The sequence below is a fragment of the Gallus gallus genome, chromosome 4 (assembly GCF_016699485.2).
Source record: "Gallus gallus isolate bGalGal1 chromosome 4, bGalGal1.mat.broiler.GRCg7b, whole genome shotgun sequence".
Lineage (NCBI taxonomy): Eukaryota > Metazoa > Chordata > Aves > Galliformes > Phasianidae > Gallus > Gallus gallus.
In genome coordinates, this window is record NC_052535.1 from 15,529,634 (window position 1) to 15,550,069 (window position 20,436).

At 36.0% G+C, this 20,436-nt stretch overlaps 1 protein-coding gene across 15 annotated transcripts in view; it reads right to left on the reverse strand.

Annotated features, from left to right (window-relative positions):
• Window positions 1-498: 498 nt before the first annotated feature.
• STAG2 (stromal antigen 2) overlaps window positions 499-20,436 on the reverse strand; it is a 71,650-nt gene continuing 51,712 nt past the window's right edge. For 8 of the 15 annotated variants that reach the window (XM_015278622.4, XM_046940539.1, XM_046940537.1 and 5 more), the window contains 17 exons: window positions 20,305-20,394; window positions 19,331-19,534; window positions 17,757-17,827; window positions 17,311-17,398; window positions 17,112-17,192; window positions 14,653-14,745; window positions 11,917-12,091; window positions 11,378-11,517; window positions 10,212-10,313; window positions 8,331-8,479; window positions 7,641-7,769; window positions 7,075-7,280; window positions 6,468-6,657; window positions 6,270-6,383; window positions 5,577-5,703; window positions 5,170-5,247; window positions 2,350-4,481 (listed from right to left, as the gene is read on the reverse strand). In XM_015278622.4, the coding sequence (XP_015134108.1) occupies window positions 4,326-4,481; window positions 5,170-5,247; window positions 5,577-5,703; window positions 6,270-6,383; window positions 6,468-6,657; window positions 7,075-7,280; window positions 7,641-7,769; window positions 8,331-8,479; window positions 10,212-10,313; window positions 11,378-11,517; window positions 11,917-12,091; window positions 14,653-14,745; window positions 17,112-17,192; window positions 17,311-17,398; window positions 17,757-17,827; window positions 19,331-19,534; window positions 20,305-20,394 (2,193 nt within the window). In that variant the 3' untranslated portion in view covers window positions 2,350-4,325. Of the gene's footprint in view, window positions 4,645-5,169; window positions 5,248-5,576; window positions 5,704-6,269; window positions 6,384-6,467; window positions 6,658-7,074; window positions 7,281-7,640; window positions 7,770-8,330; window positions 8,480-10,211; window positions 10,314-11,377; window positions 11,518-11,916; window positions 12,092-14,652; window positions 14,746-17,111; window positions 17,193-17,310; window positions 17,399-17,756; window positions 17,828-19,330; window positions 19,535-20,304; window positions 20,395-20,436 lie in introns of all 15 variants that reach the window. The other 7 variants (XM_004940826.5, XM_040700155.2, XM_046940543.1 and 4 more) reach the window with 4 other exon arrangements.

A 20,436-nucleotide genomic window follows, 5' to 3' on the forward strand; every position in this document is an offset into this window, starting at 1 on the left:
CAGAATCAAAAACATTCTGAGTAACGTCAGGTAAAAGGTCGAAGGAAAAAGAAAGGAGCACAAAGGCTATCGGCACGTCTTTAAAAAATGTAACACGAAAATAATTAACCATCAATTTCTTGGCATGTAAAAGTTCTATACAAATGTTAAAAATTTTATTTGCAGGTACTAACCTCTGGAAAAGCTCGCTCTGTATTTACACCGCTAATTCTTTTAACAAGTTGAACTCAAAGCATATTTCAAACAATCATGATTGCATAACTTTTCTACTTTAAATTATTAACCCAATTAGTGCTTTATTCACATTTTAAAAACTTGTACAATTTATTACAAATATAAAACAGTGCAGTTTTCCATACATTATCCCAACTCTGAGACAAACACTTAAAAGACATGGAAAAAGATTCCGATTTCTATAAACATAACATTTGCATTACTCGTTCCCCTTTCTTCACCGTCCTCCCCTATCCCCGATTTAAAAAGATCAAACATACAACATACTGCAGGTTTATTTTTATTCAAAAAGTTACTGTCTCAAGACATAAATACAAATCAGAAAACAGTACAATTAGGACAATAGAATGTGGAGGACAACAGGTTAAGGTAAATATATAAAACATTTTTAGCTGGTTGAAAACAAAGCTGTAAGAACTGCTTTCACAAAGAAACACTCCTTCAAGAGTAAGAAAAATCAACTTAAGTTTAAAATCATATATACAGTCCTCTCAGCAGTTCTATTAAATGCAGTGGTGTGAAAAACAATATAGGCAGTACTTTTAGACATGAGTATTTATTTATGTAAAATGAGTTAGGCAGATCTAGTTTTGAGTTTGTCGTTATCCCGTGATTTAGTAAAATAATTATATTTTATCGTGATCCTTTAGATAACCTATGGTTTTTGGCTACCACAGCCGAATGTTTAATTTCCAAGTCTAAAAACAGGAAGCCTTTTTGTGTTCACCCATTCGGGGAGATCCTTGTATTGCAAGCGTATTAAGGCATGGAATGATTAAAATAATATACCTTGAGAACTGAGAGACAACTGACAAAAAATATACATATGTAATATAAGTTAATATTTCCTTTAAAATGATGTCTAGCTGCCTAAGCCTTGCAAAATGAGTCGATGTCAAAATGGCATAAATCCACTCTCTGTTTTAGACCAAATTTAATTTATTTGTGAATGGACACAAAATGAAGTTTAAAGCTTAGCTTTCAAAGAAGATTATGGGTTGTTTATGAATTTCTATTATCCAATCTAATTTACATACAGAGGAAATGTACTGTAACCTGTTAGAAGTATCTTTAACCTGAAGACTGCTTGCAAAGACAGATAGATAAAACAATATAAAATACAAATTTAAAAATCATTTTTAAAGCATGAGTTCTCATGCTCTTCTATTTTTAAACATTGTTAAACTTTCAATATATTTCTGAAACCTCATAATTTTAAGTTGGAATTTAAAAGTAAGAAAAAACTAAACAAACTGCGCAATTATAAAATCAGCACCAATTTATATATATATATAATTTTATTTAAAATTTAGATCCCTATTCCCACACTCTAATAAGCTGTATAATTTTTGTTTAGAATTTTTCTGCAAACATACTACAATAAGCTTCTTTTATTTGGAGACAAAATACAGTGGCACTACTGGAAGGAATTTCACAACATTACATTTTTCTTAAAGGACAAGCAAACTTTCAGGGTTGGAAATGGGCAAGCATGACTGAGACCTGTTACGTTCTGGTCACTCGTAGTTTCTGGACCTTTCTGAGAAGGCTAGCATGAAGCTTTTGGAATAAGAGTGTTTTAGATCAAAAAGCGGTTATAATTCTGCTCCACATAATGTTTTCATAATCCATACAAACATTCTGTTGCTGAAGTTTGCGTTTAATTTAAAATACTGACACTCTTCTGGTTCTATCACCATAAGAAAATCAATCCAACTATTATTTCACTTCGTGGATGTAAACGGCAATCCAGCAGAGCTCGTGGTTATTTAGTATAGCCAGCAAATGTATGAAGAGAGGAGCTCAAATCTGTACCAAACACCTCTCAGACTGTTAGGTTAAAACTAAGAGGGAATACTTCTTGTGATCCGGAAATAAACTGATAGCACATAAATAAAATATTGATTTTTTCCAACAAAAAGTGTAGCTTATCCTCAAATTGTTTACTTGTCCTTTACATTTTTTTTCTTTTTTTTTTTTTTCAGGCAAACAAAACTGCCCCTTCAATGCACTTGATCTTGAAAGCATGTCATTCTCCTTAGAGAAAAATCTGTTCAGAATTTCACTGTATCTACCACAATTTTGTATTGAAAAACTTCCTCTTCCACTTAGAAAATGACTTCACCACTGATTTATTTGCTGTTCTGGTATTAAAACATTGACACCCCAAGAACCTAAAAAAAAAGTTAGAAATGGTGTCAATTTGTAGTCTACTACACATTTAACAAAAGCAAAGCAATTAATATATGATTTAAGATTAAGACACTTCAAGATATGTTAAGGCATTATAAGTTTATTTTTCCTCCAAACCAAATTTACCACACTTCTGATTCATGTCATAATATGGAAAGGGCTCCTCATTCAATAGAAATTTTTTTCCCCACACTTGAAACAAACTAGATTCGGAAGGAATGTGATAAAAACTGTGCTTTAATTACTTTAGATAATAATCACAAAGTCATTTTTAATTAGTTGCCTAATCTAGACTTGTTTGACAATGGCAATACTATAGGCCTTAACCTGAAATCAAGTGTGCAGTTCCTAAGAACTAAGCCTGAGACAAAATACTCCGTGTGCTGGCTGCTGCCATGCCCTGTTCCTAACCACAGGTCAGCTTGCAGCAGCAAGCCGGGACACCAGCCTCATGTTTTGTATTGAAAACATCATTTCTGCCAGGAAATGAGCGAAAAAGCAAAACAAAATAAAACACCCATAAATAGCTAGAATTAAAAGTACTGTCCTTCAGAATGCTACGTGATTAAAAATGGAAAGCTTTCCAGAAACGAAGAATCAGATTCCATGTCCCATGCGGGAGCAAGCCACGTTATTTTCTGTGCCAGTGAAAGCATGTATCCTCACTGATATGTCAAAAAAAGAATATTCCAGTTCTTGTGACTGTCCCAGCTTTTGTAGAACTCTCTTTGTCACTAAGATCCACAGAGATGTGAGTAATTCTCCTGGACCTCCAACACTGCTGTTCTCATCTATCTGTTTCCAAACCAATTTTTACTGTTCCTGGCATTAAACTCACTTTAGATGCATCCTACAAATACAGCACACTAGGACACAAGTGCCACTGGTGCCAGTAATAACCAGACACATCAAATCTGAGAAGATAAGACTAAAATTCCAACCATAAACCACGCGCACCCGAATATTTTAGATGCAGTATGTCTATTAGAAACGTGTAACAACTCCACAGAAAAATTTCTATGAATAAAACAAGTAACTTTATTTAGAGTTATTAATAGACTTTGGTTTGGTTGGTTGGTTTTTAAACATTTAAAATACCCAGTGATCAATCATAGCTCTACTTTAAAACAAATTATTCTTAGTATTAATAAAGCTTCCCCATCTAGGCAGTTAAATTCATTTAGGTGGAGCTTATGCTAAAGAGTAGCTCTCCTCTGTGATGCAGCTGTTGTATGCAGCCCTGGTTCCAGGTCAACCACTCTTGTTATGTTCCAACTGAGAGGGAGCACTGCTAGATCATGTCCCCTTGACTGTACCGACTTATTTCAATGTGCCGCTTCTCCCTCCTTGCAGGGAAACAGACTATAGCTTCTTCTGGCACAGAGACAGGACACTGCTAGAGCCTCAGAACCGACTACAAAAGCTTGCAGAGCGATGAGGCTGTAGCTGGCTGCCATCGTGTGGCGACGCTGCCAAACTGCAGCTAAGGAGAGCCTAGCAAATCTTGGGCTTACATGGCATGATGGTAAAACGAATGAGAAATAAAGTAACAGGGAAGAAAACTAGCTAACAGTGAACAGATTAAACCTACTCTTAATTTTTGAAACTGAAAAGCTGAAAGTTTACTGAAATTGAGTGAGATAAACCCCCAGAAGACCAAATTTTCACTGTTGCCAGAATAAAAATGACTGGTGTTTCACAGATCAATGAACTAAAATTAAGAAGAGGAAGGGAAGAACTATTCTAAAACAAAGAAGTCAGAAAACTGATTAACTTTCTGAGTGTTACTTCAAGAATAGAACACACAACAGCTAGATGCACAACCTAATCTGATTCATTAGCACTAGCACAAAATATATGGATTTGCATTTAAAACAGTATTTAAGACTTTTTTTCTCTCATAACAAGAACAGATTCACGCTGCAACAATATTGCAAAAATATGTAACCGTCTTCCAAATTCCACCAAGCTGTCCAAGATTCCCAGGAAGCCTTGCTGTACTGTCCTCTGCTGGGTTGCTGCAGCTTGTTATTTCCAGTGTAATTTTGTACCAGCTACACAAGGTCAAAAATGGCTGCATACATTACAAGTGGTTCAAGACAGAAGGAATCCCTCATGCAGTTTTTTAAAAGAGAATAGAGACTGCAGATTTATCAAGTCGGAAAAAAGGGCAACTGCAAGCAGAAACTACAGACTTCAGATGTTTTGGACCTAAAACTTCATATGGAAAGAAAAAATACCTCTCATCTCCATAAACATATATCTGTATTGTCTCTATTATTTATTTTCTTCATTATCTTACTTATGAGTAAAAGTTAATATGGCAATTTAAAAAATCCCAAACAATCCAACACTGACAATTGGTAATGCCATCAGAGTCACTCAACTAAGTTCATCGTAACAGGAAAGTTGCTTTAATAGTGTATGCAGGTTTTTGTTGTTTCTGTTTTATTTTAAGCTCTACTAACTTCTGCATTTTTTTCTCAGGTATAAAGGCTTCTGAATTTGACATAGCTACATATAAAGTATTAAGAACAAAAATCCTATAAACTTGTAAATACCTTAGAAGTTATAAAGCTGAATTACAGCAAAACGTATTTCATCAGGTGTTCCAGTCTGCCAAAATGAGCTACTGAAGACAGTGTAAAGATTGCATTCTTCCCATTTAAAACTTGAAGTAAGAGAGTGTTGTAACCTTAAGACTGATTAAACATTATTTTCGTCTTACGTAAGTTAACCTACCGATTCATCCATGATCGAAGCGGGGTCAAAGAAATCTGGTTTTAGTTCCGTTCTTTCTCTCCTGTTCTTTGATGGTGGCTATACGAAGTAAGCAAATAAACACCTTAATAAGTAATTTCAGAACATACATATGGAGTATTTCAATTGTAATAAATGAAAGTAAGTCTTAATAATAAGAAATTATGAGGCATAGATTTCCTTATGTTGTTATTACGTAAGTGTTTGACTTCTGTGTGGCAGTTTGAAATAAAATGGAATACGCATGCAGGCAGTGGCACAGCCATTTAAGAATGCAGAGATTAACATCAATTATTTTGTTTCACCAAAAGGAAAATTTGATTCTAGCCTCCTTACTTTAAAAGCAGAAACCCAAATCTAAACCAAACTAGAAGAATAAAGTTTCTTACTAGGTCTATGTCCATGGTGTCAAAATCCATGCCTTCATTGAGATCTTCAATTCGCCCTTCTGATGACATCATCACATCTTCAACAATTGGCTCTTCATCATCTTCCATTAGACTTGTGCCACGCCGACTGAAATTGAAAAGAAAAAGCATATTGTTGAGCACTTAAGCTTTATATAAATATTTAAAACACTGATGTTCAGTAAAAAAACTGCCAATAAATGACAATTCCATTAGATAGATATTAAGTAATTCAATAAATGCCTAACTACTATTAAAGGAAGTATTCAACCAGCTAGAAGATTCTCAGAGAGTAAATTCTGTGGGGCTACTCCGAATGGGTACTGAGAGGCTGGAGAAATCAACAAGCAGATCAAAACTACATCTAATTCAGAGATTTCCACGAAAGTACTCATGCTCAACAGAGAAATGAACTAGTAGTTTTCTCCCATGCCTTATGACAAGGCAAGAAGGAATGTCTGTCTAGGTTGGGAAGTTCTACAGAAGACCTGCATGACAATCAATCTATACAACCACTCTCAGCTTTTACATCAATTTTAGGTCAAATAGAACTATGGCACATGCAGAAAAATACTACTGAAGGATTAGATCATGTGTCCTTAAGGTATATAGGAGTAACACCATGTTTAATACACTCTTCCCAAACTACCATAGTAACATTTCACTCTCACTCACATAGCATGTTGCAAGTTGGTTCTCAGCTTGACGTAGTTCATCGCTGCCCTCTCCTGTTGTTGTCGTGCGGCTTCTTCCTGTTGCCTTTGAGCCAACATCCACGTTACTTGCGTGCTTAAAAAGACCATTATTCTATTTTAAACAAAAACTGTTTTGTGTATGAACACTAACACATTGCAGACCTACGCGTTTACGTACTTGTAATCAAGTGGAGCTTGGTGGTGTTCAGGCTGCATAGGATAGACACCCATATAATTCTCTTCAGGTCGCAATCTCTTGGGCTCCCTCATTATTGTGGAAGTAAGCTGAGGTGTCTGCATCATGACTGGTGTGTGCATTGTCTGCTCCCTGTTCATCCACATACTGTCACTACTACTGCTTTCTTCAGCTAGAAGGAAACACTGGGTATTAAACCTTTTCAAACTTGTCTAAAACAGAATGTGTAAATGTAACAAATGCATGTACCTCCTGCTTACTGAGAAATAATTTCTTTAACTTTTGTCCATAAATTCTCACGTGACCCCCCCAAAGCCCTGGCTAGTACCTAGAATGCTTTTATTGTCTGTAACTTAATACAATGTAGTGTCTTTATTTCTTTCTGTGCCTCAATGTTAATGATATTCAAACTCCTCAGATAAATAGGTTTTCCACTAAAATGCAGATAAAGTTATTCTGTTAAAAAAAAAAATCAATCAAAGAAACAAACAAAAAACACATTAAAGTATGCCAATTCACTCGAGCTAACAAATAGGGATCAACAAATACAGCTTCTGAGTAGTAAATTTTAAAATGCAAGAAGTTCTACCTTCAGGTACTTTCCGTTTCCCTGTTGCTGGCTTTGTTTTCTTATTTCTTACTGTAGATCCTCGACTGCTAATTCCACTAATTACTGACATAGTATCATCATCCCCACCAGCTAATAAAGAGTTTCTGTAGGACATGAGAGGAAGCCACACATCTTCTCTTCGTAGAGACATCTGAAAGGTCATAAACTTCTCCAAGTAAACATACCTTTAAATGGAAAAAATTAATTAGAAAGATGCAAAATACCTGCAACATGACGTTACTTTGTCAACATAAGTAACACATAAGTAACCGACATCATCACCCAAGACTCCTCACCGCCTTAACAAAAAAGCCTGTTAATGAGAAACTCAGAATATGATTTCTGTTCATCCACCATAAAGTGAGAAAACAAAAGTAAATACAATTTATCGTTTGTGATTATATTAGACTGCATCACTGTGAAGTTGCGTTTATGTGTTCCTGAGGTTCTATTTTAGGTTACTGCAATACACACACATGCATATTCAGATGCACACCTTTTATGGTTATCATTACAAATACTAATCATACCAAGACAATACTTACACTGTTCTTTTGTCTTGTCTGAGAAGTTTGGAGGAAAACTCACTCAGAATATCAAGAAATGCCAAATTCAGAGGTGGGTGGCTCTCACCTTGTGGATTAGGCTCCTTAAAGGCAAATTCTATGCCGTCCCTAAGAAAACATTAAAAACAAGCTACATAAGGCACAAACTGTAGGAAAAGCTCTAAGCACTGGGTGCTATCAACACTGAACACTTTTTCCCTATTTCAAGAAAGCAACCATTCAGTGTTTCCATGTTCTAGCAAAAAAAGGTGTGAACACAATTCATAATTTGAACACGGATGCACTCCTCTTGTCCTAACGTTTCTAACTCACATTTCAAGTTTTCTGCATGTGGTAAAGATCACCACCACTGACAACTCCATAAATCAGCTTTTACTTCTATGAACAAGACATTAAAAATGCTTTTTCATGACAGTATCAATGCTGCTATCGTTTACAGCCTTATATAACAATCCTAAAGAGCAGCAACATTATTTAACATTTGGGTTTAATTCACAGACAGAAACACAGTCACCGCTTCAGTTGGAAACAGGCGATATATAAACTTAACATCTGTAGTGCTGATGCAGTTTGTATTAAACTAACAGCATTAGACTAAAGAAAAATACTTCAATCATGTTAGGCAAGAAGTGTTTACGAATGAGGAAGTAATACAAAGCACACAATTACTTGTGTAACATAGCAATAGCTTCTCTTGTTTTCAACTGATCCAGTCCAAATGTTAAAGCAAAACGTCGAGCAAGCTCCTTTATGCCGCTGAATGTCGGTGATGATCTGTCAAAATTATAACCATTTTCTTGAATCATTTCATTGAAAAGCTGTTTGAAATGAAAAAGGAGATTTTAATTTATTTAAAAAAAAGATTATGACAAGTTTTGTACCAAACTCGATAAAGTTAAGTTTCAGTAAAATGTGTTTTTACATCCTGACACCCAAAAGACAAACGTGCAGGCTTAGGAAAGCTAAGATAAGGCTCCTCTTGGCTGAGATAAGCTTGGACAACATGCACATTTCAAGGAAGCCAAATATGTCAGGCAACAGATTTCAGCACTTCCCTAAGCGGGACATCTATGATTCCCTGATATGCACACTAACAAGGAAGAAAAAAAATGGGCTAAATTCTAACATGGCTTTTTTATGACAATTTGTCAAACTACTACTCCTATATAACTCATTTTTTGTATATTTTCCATATATAAGGGAAGAAGAATAATGAAGGAAATAAAATAAAACCAGACTTAGTTGACTTTGGACCACAACGGCATAGTTTTTCTATGCTGCTGCAGCTCACTCCAACTGAGTCATTCCCTTTATCCACCATCATTTTCAGTATTTCTTCTCTGCTCAGTTTCTATTTTAATGCCAGCTTACATGTTTAAGATGTTTTGGCTTTAGCAGCTTTTATTTGGTTGGTGGGTAGGTTGTGTGTTTTTACATTTGGAAGGTACCAAATATTGTTAAATATTTGGGTACTTTCATGTTATCATTCTTACTGTCCTATTAGGGTAATGTAACTGCCTTCCTATTTTGCATGAAACTGTACTTATTACATCTACTTTCTCTGTCTTCCCTTTAAAATATATGGGGCAGGTTGCTTGTGAGGCAGAAAAGATTAACAATGGTAGAATTTTCCTGATATCACAAGTAGTTGCAAACTGGTGAAAAGTCAGCAAAACCTGTACAAGGAAAACACAGACTTCAGTTGTGAATTTTGTGTTGTAGTTTCCACCAGCTAAAGTCATGCCGCTACAAAAAAGAAAGGTCTCTTCCTTCTCCTGTACCAGCTATAATATCAATACGGATAAACCACTTTAGGGGCTTCATTAAGGATTTTTTTGGGACAATTCTCAACTACATTAATGCAACTGCATGAACTCTAGTACTCAAATAAAGTGATGGGGAAAGAGGACAAACTGGGATAGCTTTGTCCTTTCAACAATAGCAAAGATTTACATGGGATTAAAGTGGTTTGCAGTGATGCGCTTTATTGATCTGATCTCCTCAATACTGTAAATAAGATTCATGCAGATGGCTCATGTGAGCAGATGACTCCTGACTGAATTTCTCAAAAAAAGCTTATTTACTGAAAAGAGCAGTAAAACATCATTTCATTTCAAATCTCTACCACACATTAGAAATACTGAATGACTAAGACTGGTTTTAAAGAGTATGGGGAAACACAGCACAACACAATATGGAAGTGTTTTGCCTTGTTAATCTGTTCACAAATAGGTTAACCAGAAATTTCACAACACATCTCTGAATCTGCAGCTTAAACTGTTGTTTTAGAATAACAAGGTGTCACACAGTTGCAATGTTTGGTATGTACAGGGCTCTCCTACAGACTTTTCAGTAGGACAATGTTTAGTAAGCATAGGAAAACTTTCACTAGTCTTTCAAATAGTTGCACAAAATGTGTTTCAATCTGTGCCTATTTCTCCCTGCCTTTCCTAAGAGTTTTTTCATTAATACCTCACCCAAGCTATTAAGCAACAACACGTGATATACTGTAAGGAATTTCACGCATAAAGTATTGTAAATCATTCTTACCTGCTGCAAGCTAAGAATAAGTGTTTTAGCACACTGGATTTTGTCTATCTGTCTTGTTTTACTCATTGTTTCTTTAATAATATCACCGTAGTCATTGTAATACTAGGAAAAAAATCACACAAAATAGGTTAGTTTTTGATTTTAGTTGAAAACGTTACATTTGAAAGAAGAATTCAGACACTCTGAAAAGGAAAAAAATACTAACATGTTCATGTTTGTACATGACAGCGTGGTTTAATGTCATTGGTATTACTTTAGAGGTAGAATGACCTATTTATCTTTAAGGCCACAACGCATTTGTTAATGACACATGTTCTCCGCCTTCAGGGTACAAGATTAGAATCTAATCTTTTTAGTAACCACTATGACTCTGATGGGGAGCGTTTTTTTTAATTTTCTTTGCTTAATGTAAGCACTTACGGAAAACTTTATAGAAATTTTTCCAATGAACACAGTCACCTGTTCATTTTCTGAAATATTTGAAGTCCAATGAAGACCCAATTAGTTACTTAGTGATTCAAAATATATGTAGGACACTCAGGCGAAAGCAGGCTGCCCAGATTTTAATTTCTTTTAATGTAATCACTAAGGAGCAAAGTTTTAACACGATCACAAAATGAGAACTCATTGTGCAGCTGTGAATCTCAGGAGCTAAGAAGGGATTTTATATTTAACAAAGGCAGAGACAGATATAAAGAGCACATTCTTTCCTGGAGGGGGGGGGGGGGAGGAAGGAAGAAAACTTGCAAATCAATTTTCTTTTCTCCTACAAAAAAATCAAGCTTAAATTGTTTCATGAAGCCAGACAAAGTTTATCTCTGTGAGAAGATTCTTAAAAAGCTTGATAAACTTCTAGCTGAAGTAAAAATAGACCATCAAACAGACATACTTAAGAAAATACATTTACTAGAAACAAACTTAAAATAATTAGCAGGCTTCCTTCTTCCCTCCCCACTGCCTACATAGGAATTGTGAAACCACTCAGCCATTTTTCCCTTCTCAAGGAGGAATAACTTTACTAGGCCTACAAACTGCTTTGGAGCTTTTGTAGACTTCACACTTTTAAGCAGTTATCTCAAAGGAACAAATTAAATAACAATTTAAAAAAATTCAGTTTCTGTACTTTAATACTTCTCAGAAGTATCACCACTAAGATTCAGATTTACCTTCATATATTGCTTGAAAATGTCTGCAGCAGTATTCATTTCCACCACAGTATATACAATGAGTTTACAGAAAGCTGCAAGTAGATTTCTTCTTTTGTGCAATGCTTCAATTTTACTAGCTTCATCATCCTGCTGTCCATCTGGAAAGAGTTTGAAACATGAAAATTGTTGGGTTTAAATACTTCTCATTTAAGTATAACACAGAACAACGTGGGCCAGTGATCACGATTTAGGAAAATCACATCTCAGTTCTGACTGCCATGCGTTTTAGTGCCTATTGACAAGTCTCTCTTCTTGAGACGCATAATATTGGTGCCTATGAAACTAAATTTTTATCGTTATTATCTTACACATCCCCAAAACATAAAATGCTTTAACAGTCTGTTGACATTTAGAAGTCAAACCTATCTTCATGTTCATACACAGTAACCATTGCCAGAAGAAGAAAACAAATTAGCACTGACAAACAAATGTATTAGTTAATTAATTAATTAATTAGAAGGCAAATCACATGAAGGAAATATAAGTTTTGTACCAACCTGCACTATTATTATCATCATCCTGATCAATGAAGACATGATCTAAAATAAAACTGAGTAGCTCAGATTGCAGTGAAGAATCAGGAGTGTAAACAAGTGGTTCCAACATGTCACGTCCTCCTGTCATAATCTGATGGCTGAAGATCATCAACACATCACACAGAATTGTGAAAGCCTATCAAAAGAAACCTTAGTAAATACTTGTTCGGAAAGTGGATTTTAGTTTCAATTTATTTAAACAGAGAATAATGCATTTCCACTGATCCCAGTGGTGCACTCAGGCCTCTTATGTCCTAATCAACTAAAGAGGCCAACTGGAACTTAAAACATGAAGAGCCCCTTACATGAGGTAGCCGTATGAAGATTGGGTATCTGTTTTAAACAAAGATGCTGCATGGATGAAGACAGATAAATATCAAAGTATTTTAAGAACGAAACGTGAGGAGCCTGAAAACTTTCTGCTAGAAGAATGCTACATGAGGTCACTTGAGAACTTTGGGGCATCAACCACAGAATAGTCCAGTTTTTGCTTTTTAAAATTAAATAGATAAATAAATATGCATTGATTACATTGGTTAAACATCTAGCACAACTGAGGCCCTTCAACCCTTTCAGATTCTAAGGTTCATCTTCCTTCCAAAAAAAGGAACCAACCTCTTTCACTTTGCTAGCAAACCTGTCCATCTGACACAGGATGTGAATGCCTGTACTACATCCCCAAGAAGTCTGAACACACCTGTACCTAGACTGACATTGTTCGGGACAATACACTGCTTCATGATGTACCTATCAATCTAATCTCTTCCACTTTAATGAACAGATCTGTTCTCAAACTCCTCAAAGAAAATACCACCACTTTCCCAGTCATGGAAATAAATACATTCCTCTCAAGTCCCCTTTTATAGGATTAGAAGGGGAAAACACCTACGCAAGGTACGCAACTGAGACAGACAATTCTACTGTCGAGGGCATTCACCCTAGTTATACAGCCTTTTAAGGAGACCTACTGAGAGATTCAGTAATTTTTGTTACTCACACTTTCACACTTTACACCTTGTGATTTTAATACTAGGTAACTCAGACCTTGAACATGCCTGTTCAGTTCCAGGAAGAAAACATTCTTGTTACAGCAAGAGTTGCAAAGCTGCACTTGTGTGGCAAAGCAGACCAGATTTTCAACTTAAAGCTCAACCAGGCTTTTATTACCACTTGTGACAAAAAGAGCTCCTGGCTTTCTATTTGTTCAAATCACAACTATATCCAGAAGAAAGCTTGGTTCTTCCTCATCCTGAGATGGCTTGATTTGAAGGTTTAGCATTCAAACATTGTTCATGGCATTCACTCAGAATTAACCCTGATATCCGCATACTTCAGTGGAACCTGAAACTCCTATGAACATTCTGTCCAGAAAACTATTTGAACACCGAACAAAAGACACCCAGCCTGTGCAGCTGAACCCATTCTTCGACCCAATTACCCTAAGAATTCAAAGCAAGTACTTCCTCAGTATCTCAATTCCATTCAAAATACAAGAAAAATAAAAACCAATCCCCCTTCAAAACCATCTTCATGTCTGTATTTTTCTTCAAAAAGCACGAACTTTTCTCTCCTACCTGATAACAGGCACTACCTGCATGGACTAAACATTACATCCTTTATGTTTGAGATATCTACGGACTTAAATTTTCGCTACAAACTCTTCCCAAAGAAACACAACTGTATGAGGGACTGACTTGATAAAACGAAAAGGTAATTCATTGGAACTCAAGCAAAATCTACATCTTTACTCAATGGCTCTGTTCTTCAAGTTCTAATCACATCTTTTATTAGCACTACATAATTGCTGAGGCTTCTAAGCACTTGACAGAATGGTCTCCGATTCTCTCTTAACTAATACTGTCAACAACTGACCACTGTGTAAGTGTACCAACAGAAGACCAAGAAAAACAAATGCTGCCTCTCAACAGTGAAATCCCTCAGGTTACAGTACACATGTGCATCTATAAACACATGCATGTTAACTACTCATCCTTTTTCTCCTGATCCAGACAGACAAAATCCTGCGGCTACGAAGAACTGATACTGCACTGTATGCAGCAACAGGAGAAGTTGCCCAGGTATGTCCCCATATGTTCAGAGTAAGAGGAGGAAAGCTGTTTTCTTTGTGGGTCTTGAGCACTTGAGCACCATAGTTGAAATGTGGGAATATTAGCATTCAAAGACAGAAGAAAAAGATAACCTCTATCTCTTATATAGTTGTTCCTATCCCTTCCAACTCTGAGTTTATGAACTCACAAGCTGCTCCAGTACAGATGCATGTCATGACAACCAAGACTTCTGAGGTGGAATTCTCCCACCTAAATCACAAACTGGGAAGTTTATACAGCATGTCTGCCTAGTCATTGTTTAAAAAAAGTAAAAGCAGTAATTAAAAAACAAAACAAAACAAAACAGAACAAAAAACACAACCCAACAGCAGTAATTTAAAAAAACATACTTCAAATAAAGTTTCTGCTAGCTAAACTTTCTGGAAAGAATCAAGTTTAAGTTAGTTTGCTAATTTTGTAATGGAGAACAAGTATACAGTTTAGGGTATATATTCAGACTGAAAGGGCATTAAGCCAAGCATCCGAGATGCTCCCACATTCTCACATAAACTTGAAAAAGTTCTCTTGCTCATGTTTTCGCAGGGCTTTTAAAGTATCGTATTAGAAAATCTTAATGTTCTCAACTCACCTGTTCCTTAACAGCAGTGTTTACATTGGTCAGGTAGTGTTGACAAATTTGACAGAACACTCTCATCTGCTTCTTCAGACGTAGAAGATCCTCCTTTAAAGAAAAGGATTTAATGTAACAGTTTTGCTTTTTCAATTTCATATTCACATGTAGTGTATGCACGTCCATAGAGCTATCCACCATAGACCTCATATGTTGTCAGTGAAAATCCATTGCATTACTTAAACTCAGAAACAGAAGTAGCAAGTAGCAAATTCCTCAATTTTGTCATCCTCTGTGTACTAAATGCAGAAATGGAATTTGGGGTGAAATTTGCAGAGCTCTTTATTAAAAAAAAAATAGGAACAGCAATGAAAACTTCAGAGCAGAGTTCATTTTCTTTTTAAATGATCTGTATTCACCCCAAAGGATAGCTATTAGGTAGTTGCAACTACAACACACACACCTATAAGGTACGATTATTTTTTAATTTCACTGCTCGGTGATAAAGTACAGCGTCAGAGGAGGGCTGGGGCTCTCTTCCCTTCTATAAGAAAATAATTAGTAATTTTTTCAGGTAGCTTTACTACTTCTGGAGAAGTAGATTTTGAGCAAGTGTCAAACTGACACAAATACCAAATATCTTTAGGCACATGCAGCTTATTTGGAGTCCTTACTTCAGTTACTTACTCATACACACAGATTCTAGCTCATGCAAAACTGTGGAAGTTTCATTACAAACCAGCATTGGGGCAGACAAAGGAATACCCCTGAGAAATGTAAAAACCTTTCATGCAATCTAACAGAACAGGTCTCTCCCTTCAAGAAAATGTGTCATTTAATCTCAGCAGGAGAAACAAAAGCTGCTTACCTTTTCTTCTTAAGATAGACTCTTTTACTATGTTTTCAGAACACTTTCACTACATATAACCTTTTCTCTCAACATTTACCATTCACATTGCTATACCAATATTAAGAGAACTACACACAGGAAAACGTTCCTTCTTTTATACAAAAATATTCTTTGAAATTTTAATAAAAATCAAATTGCCTACATAGCTTTTATTTTAAGCAGCCTATATTATGAAGGCAATCCCCATACTTAGTCACCCTGTTCACAAAGAGCATGCAGTTAGCAGTTCATTTTTGTTCAAGAACCAAAATCTTCAGGCACAGTATGTTTAGTCACTTCGGGGCTTGCGTTTCAAGTTCTTTGCAGTTATGTTTCATTGACATTGAACAGAAGTCAACAGAACTTTTGTTTGTACCTGGTATATCTGGCAGCAGTCAAGCAGTTAAATATAATAAAATAGGTTTCACTTCTGAACTACAGTTGTAGAAGCTTTAATTTACCAGATTTTATTATACAGAAGCAGGAAATTGTATTAATAGAAGTCTATTTTTTCAAGTAAGTTCTTTTCATTCCTGCTGAACAGTATTAGAAATTTCATTTTACTGTACAACAGCCAAGTGAAGCTTCATTTCCAACGGAACACCTCAAAACTTGGTTCAGCTTCTGTCTCTGGGTTTGTGGTAAAATCTTAATCCTGATTACAAAAAATTTGGACTGCTGCTTCTCTTAAAGAATGAACTAATAAAGCCTCCAAATCCTTCACTCACTTAAGGAGTTCTTAACAGTGTAGGTATGCACTTTGTATCCGACATCCTCCACTTTGTACAACTTAAGATGCTAAGCTTGTTAGGCAGCGTATGTTGACCAATTTCTTATTTAACAGACTCTAATTACTGAGTCAGTAAGGCCACAATTACTCACTGGATTAATGAAATCCTAACGTGACTGGAAATATAAAGAAAAGATACCATGATCTCACACAAATATTCTGGTACTAAAAAATTAAAAATGTTAGCACAAGTTATGTAGCATGTTTCTCCACTCCTATGATGTTACTACAGATAGAATCTGAAATGACTCTCTTACTGTTTCAGGAAGAAATTTCAAATGTAGCTTAACTTTTTAATGTCTTCATTTAACACATTTTAAGGACTAGTGAAAAACAACAAAGCATGACTGCAGCATACTGAGTAGTCAGAATACTGTGACAGTGTGCAAACTCTTGCTATCTCATCGGTTGTGTTTCTCACAGATTAGTCGTCAATATTTCAGCTTGCAAACAAATTCAAACTACTCAACGTAGTAAGACTATTGTGTTAGTGGTGGTTTCCTACTCCTCCTTAGCACTGCTGCCCCGCCAGACTAATAGACGTTCCATTTCTTTACTAACATTACTTAAAATTCTATTAACTTAAACACAGTATGCATCAATAATAAAAACATAATAATTTAAAGAAATAGTATGACTTAAATGTCAAGCATTCCATTGCTGAAATGATGAATTCTGAAGAACTCTTTCTGTATTAAACACCTCTGATTTTCAATCCATTCCATCACAGTTCCCAACAGATGACACCACAGGTACATAAAAATGCTTGTTTACTAATACATCTGGAAAAGGGCATACCTTTGTGGAACTGCTTTCAGTAATTTTTGCTAGCTGCCAAAGGATTACATAATGAGTGCACTGCAGTGCATGAATAACAATCTGAAATCCAAAAGAAAACAATGTATTAGATGAAAAAGGCCAGTAAAAAAAATAAAAATAAAATCAGCAACAAAAGCTATTTACTGCTGTTCCTAAAGAGCAGATTTTAGTTACAAACCTGTTCTGGCATGTCTCCATTTTCAATGCCAGTTTTCAATAACTTGTAGTTGCAGCCAAACAAATCCCATCTTGATAGGTCATGGGCACTGAGAGTATTAGAAAGGAAGCAGAAATGTAAAACAAACATCACTTCTGTAATTAAATTTTATGTTAATAATTGCTAAACACTTAACTTTTTTTAATATCCATTTTTCATATGTATGTGCATACACACACACACACACACACAACATGAAGCCCCAAAATAAAACAAAACATTTCAGTTTTGTATTTCTTAGTATATTCAAGAGATGCGACGTGTTCTACATGACACTCCAACCTTCAGACTAAAACAAACAGAAGTTGCACAAAAATTAGAGCTATCCAATTTTATAACAAAAGCTACAACAACAAGCAAAATTACTTAACATGGACCCTAACAGGTATTTGCAGAGTTCTACTTACTTGTGGAAAGCAGTGATTCTCTTCAATGTTGACAAGACCTGATAAGCATCATCTTCGTCAGGTTCTTCCCCCTGTTTCAAAAACATATCATATGAAATCCTAAACAAATTACTCTAAGCAAACTAGGGAACTTCAAAGAGAGAAATTTTAAAACCAATAATAATAATAAGGAAGGGACGGGGGAGGAGAGTAAAAAGAACTGCATCTAAATTATTTATCAATTCTGTGTATTTGTTTTCAGAAGATTTGAAGAGTTTCAGAGAGAAGGTAATGCATGGCATGCCCCAAACTGCAGGAAGACCAATCATGCTTCACGTTTAGAAATCAGTCAGCAGCATAAGGAAAAATACGCTGGGGTGGGGGGGAGGAGGAGGAGGGGTACAAGAGAGGAGGAGAAAAGAAACTTAGGCTACTTGAACACAACACATAATGTAGGTGCTTCAGTTTTCTCCAAAGAATCCAGCAGAGGCCACTGTCAGACAATAGATACTGGACTAGTTGGGCCACGGGTCAGTACCTCAATCTTACTTTAATCACAAAGTCTTAGAAAGTCTTTAAGAGGGAGGGATAAGGAAAGTGTTTTGTTCTAATTTCCCCAGAAGTTCTGACAAGCTTGCACTTGAAGAGAAAAAAGCAGCCAAAAGAAAAAGATCACGAAGGTACCTACTGAAGTACATAGGATAAACTACCTGAAGTCATGGAAAACTCTCATCAGCATACTAGAGATAACACAAGTCCCCTGCATGTTACTGTTCTGCAGCCTCACATTGTCAAAGTACTGTGGGTTTCACCAGTTCTACCAGAGCATTTGCCATTGTCCTGTTTGACATCTCATTTCCTTGCCTTACCCCTTGTTCTTTCTATATCTCACAAATGGGGACATAACTGCGTTAGCAGGAGCATTCTCTCCTGAGCCCGCATGCACCATGCAATTGTGGGGTGGAGTCCCAGTTCTGGCCAATGAGCAGGAGGGACAGGAGCAAAGCTCAGCAAAAGTAAGTCTGAATCTGAGAGGTGTGGCCAAAAGTTAGCTAAGAAGCTTCTCATGCTCCTTATCACAGATAAGGAGGAGGAGAAACAAGTTTTGGTTGAATGTCAGAGACCCACAGATTCACATTAAATAACATATCAGAAAATTACCTCTTCTAATTAGCACAGTGTAGGAACAAAATAATATTCTTAAGCTATTAAATGCATCTGCTTGTAATTCTAGGAAGGCAGGGGGAGTGTTTTCCAGAGATTTTGAGCTTTTACCGACAGCAATGTGCAATCAGAGGCAAGACTGGTGGCACCAGTACACCTGAAAAGAATCCTAGTACAACAACAAAGCTATGTATCTCAAAACCACAAGCTTCAAAGCCTGAGAGTGAAAACTTCACACAATTTCACACTTTACCTGAAATTTATCTCAAAATCCCAAAAAATACTTGTCTAAAAGCAGATTCAAGAGTCACTGTCCTGATATAAAGGAACAGCAGTTCATGCTCTCAACTCACTGACTTACACAGGAAGGCAAACAAACATACTGATGTATTTACAAGAGCAGGAAAAGTTGATGTTGTGCATTAAAATACCTCTTGTAGGAAGTCTTCAAGAAGTCGATTAAACTTGTCTGCCAGCTCATCTATTAACTGACTTCTTGCAATATCAACCCTGTTAAAGATTGTGAACTCTTCGTTACAGAGAGCGTGGTACGTTTTTGAACAGGCTTCCAAAACGTCTATGTCTGTGTGCTTCTCCACAATATCCCGGATTTGTCGCAGTAAGGCATCCAAATGCTACAAGAATAACAAGGAAAAGAAACATAAATACACAAACACACAGGCATTGTGACAACACGTAATGCTTATGGAATTCTTAAGAGTAAGTTCATTTTGTTTCTATTTATTTCCCTCCTCTCAGAACTACGGAACAGATTTAAACCGTTCCAGAAACCTGGTGAAACTCTGAGGTAAATTCACAAGTTAAAATGAAGTAGAATCCTGTCAAAGCCTAAAGATTTCATGTCTTTTTAGGAATAATTAAAAATTTGCTGTTGTCAGTATGGTTTTATCTAACACTTCAATTAGCAATGACAACTAAACAACACAGAAGCACTTATCTCCCACCCACACCAAAATTAATACATGGTCTTAGAAGCTGTATAAATTAAGATTTAGTTGCATAATACTCAGGCATGAGCACTGAAACCAACTTCACTTGTTCTTATATACCTCTCCTCACCCTGAATTGCTTGTTGTTGCTCTATCACCTTTAGGCTACGCTGTCAACTAAATATTTTATTCCTTTTTTGACCCCAATGATTTCTAGCTACTTGCTTCTCAGCAATGTAGCAAAACAGTACATCTGAGAAGGACAGAACAGAGACAAGAACAGCTTAAGTTCAGGTCTTATCCTCAATTAGGGTTTCAATAAAGCAAGTCACACTTAATAAAAAAAGCTGCACCTACAGTAGTGACTGAATTTCAAGCAAGAAAGCCTAAATTCTCTCTTTTGATTGTGGCTTTTCCACCTCTTTTGTGTGAAGTGTTTTTGAACATTACCTTACCTTTTCTAGTCGCCCTGTTGTATAAATTTCCAAATCAAAGTACTGTGGCAACTGCAGCAAGTTGGTGACTTTTTCAGCATCTACAGAATACTGTAAGATTGATGAGGAAAAAGGAAGTTTTAATGAAAAAAT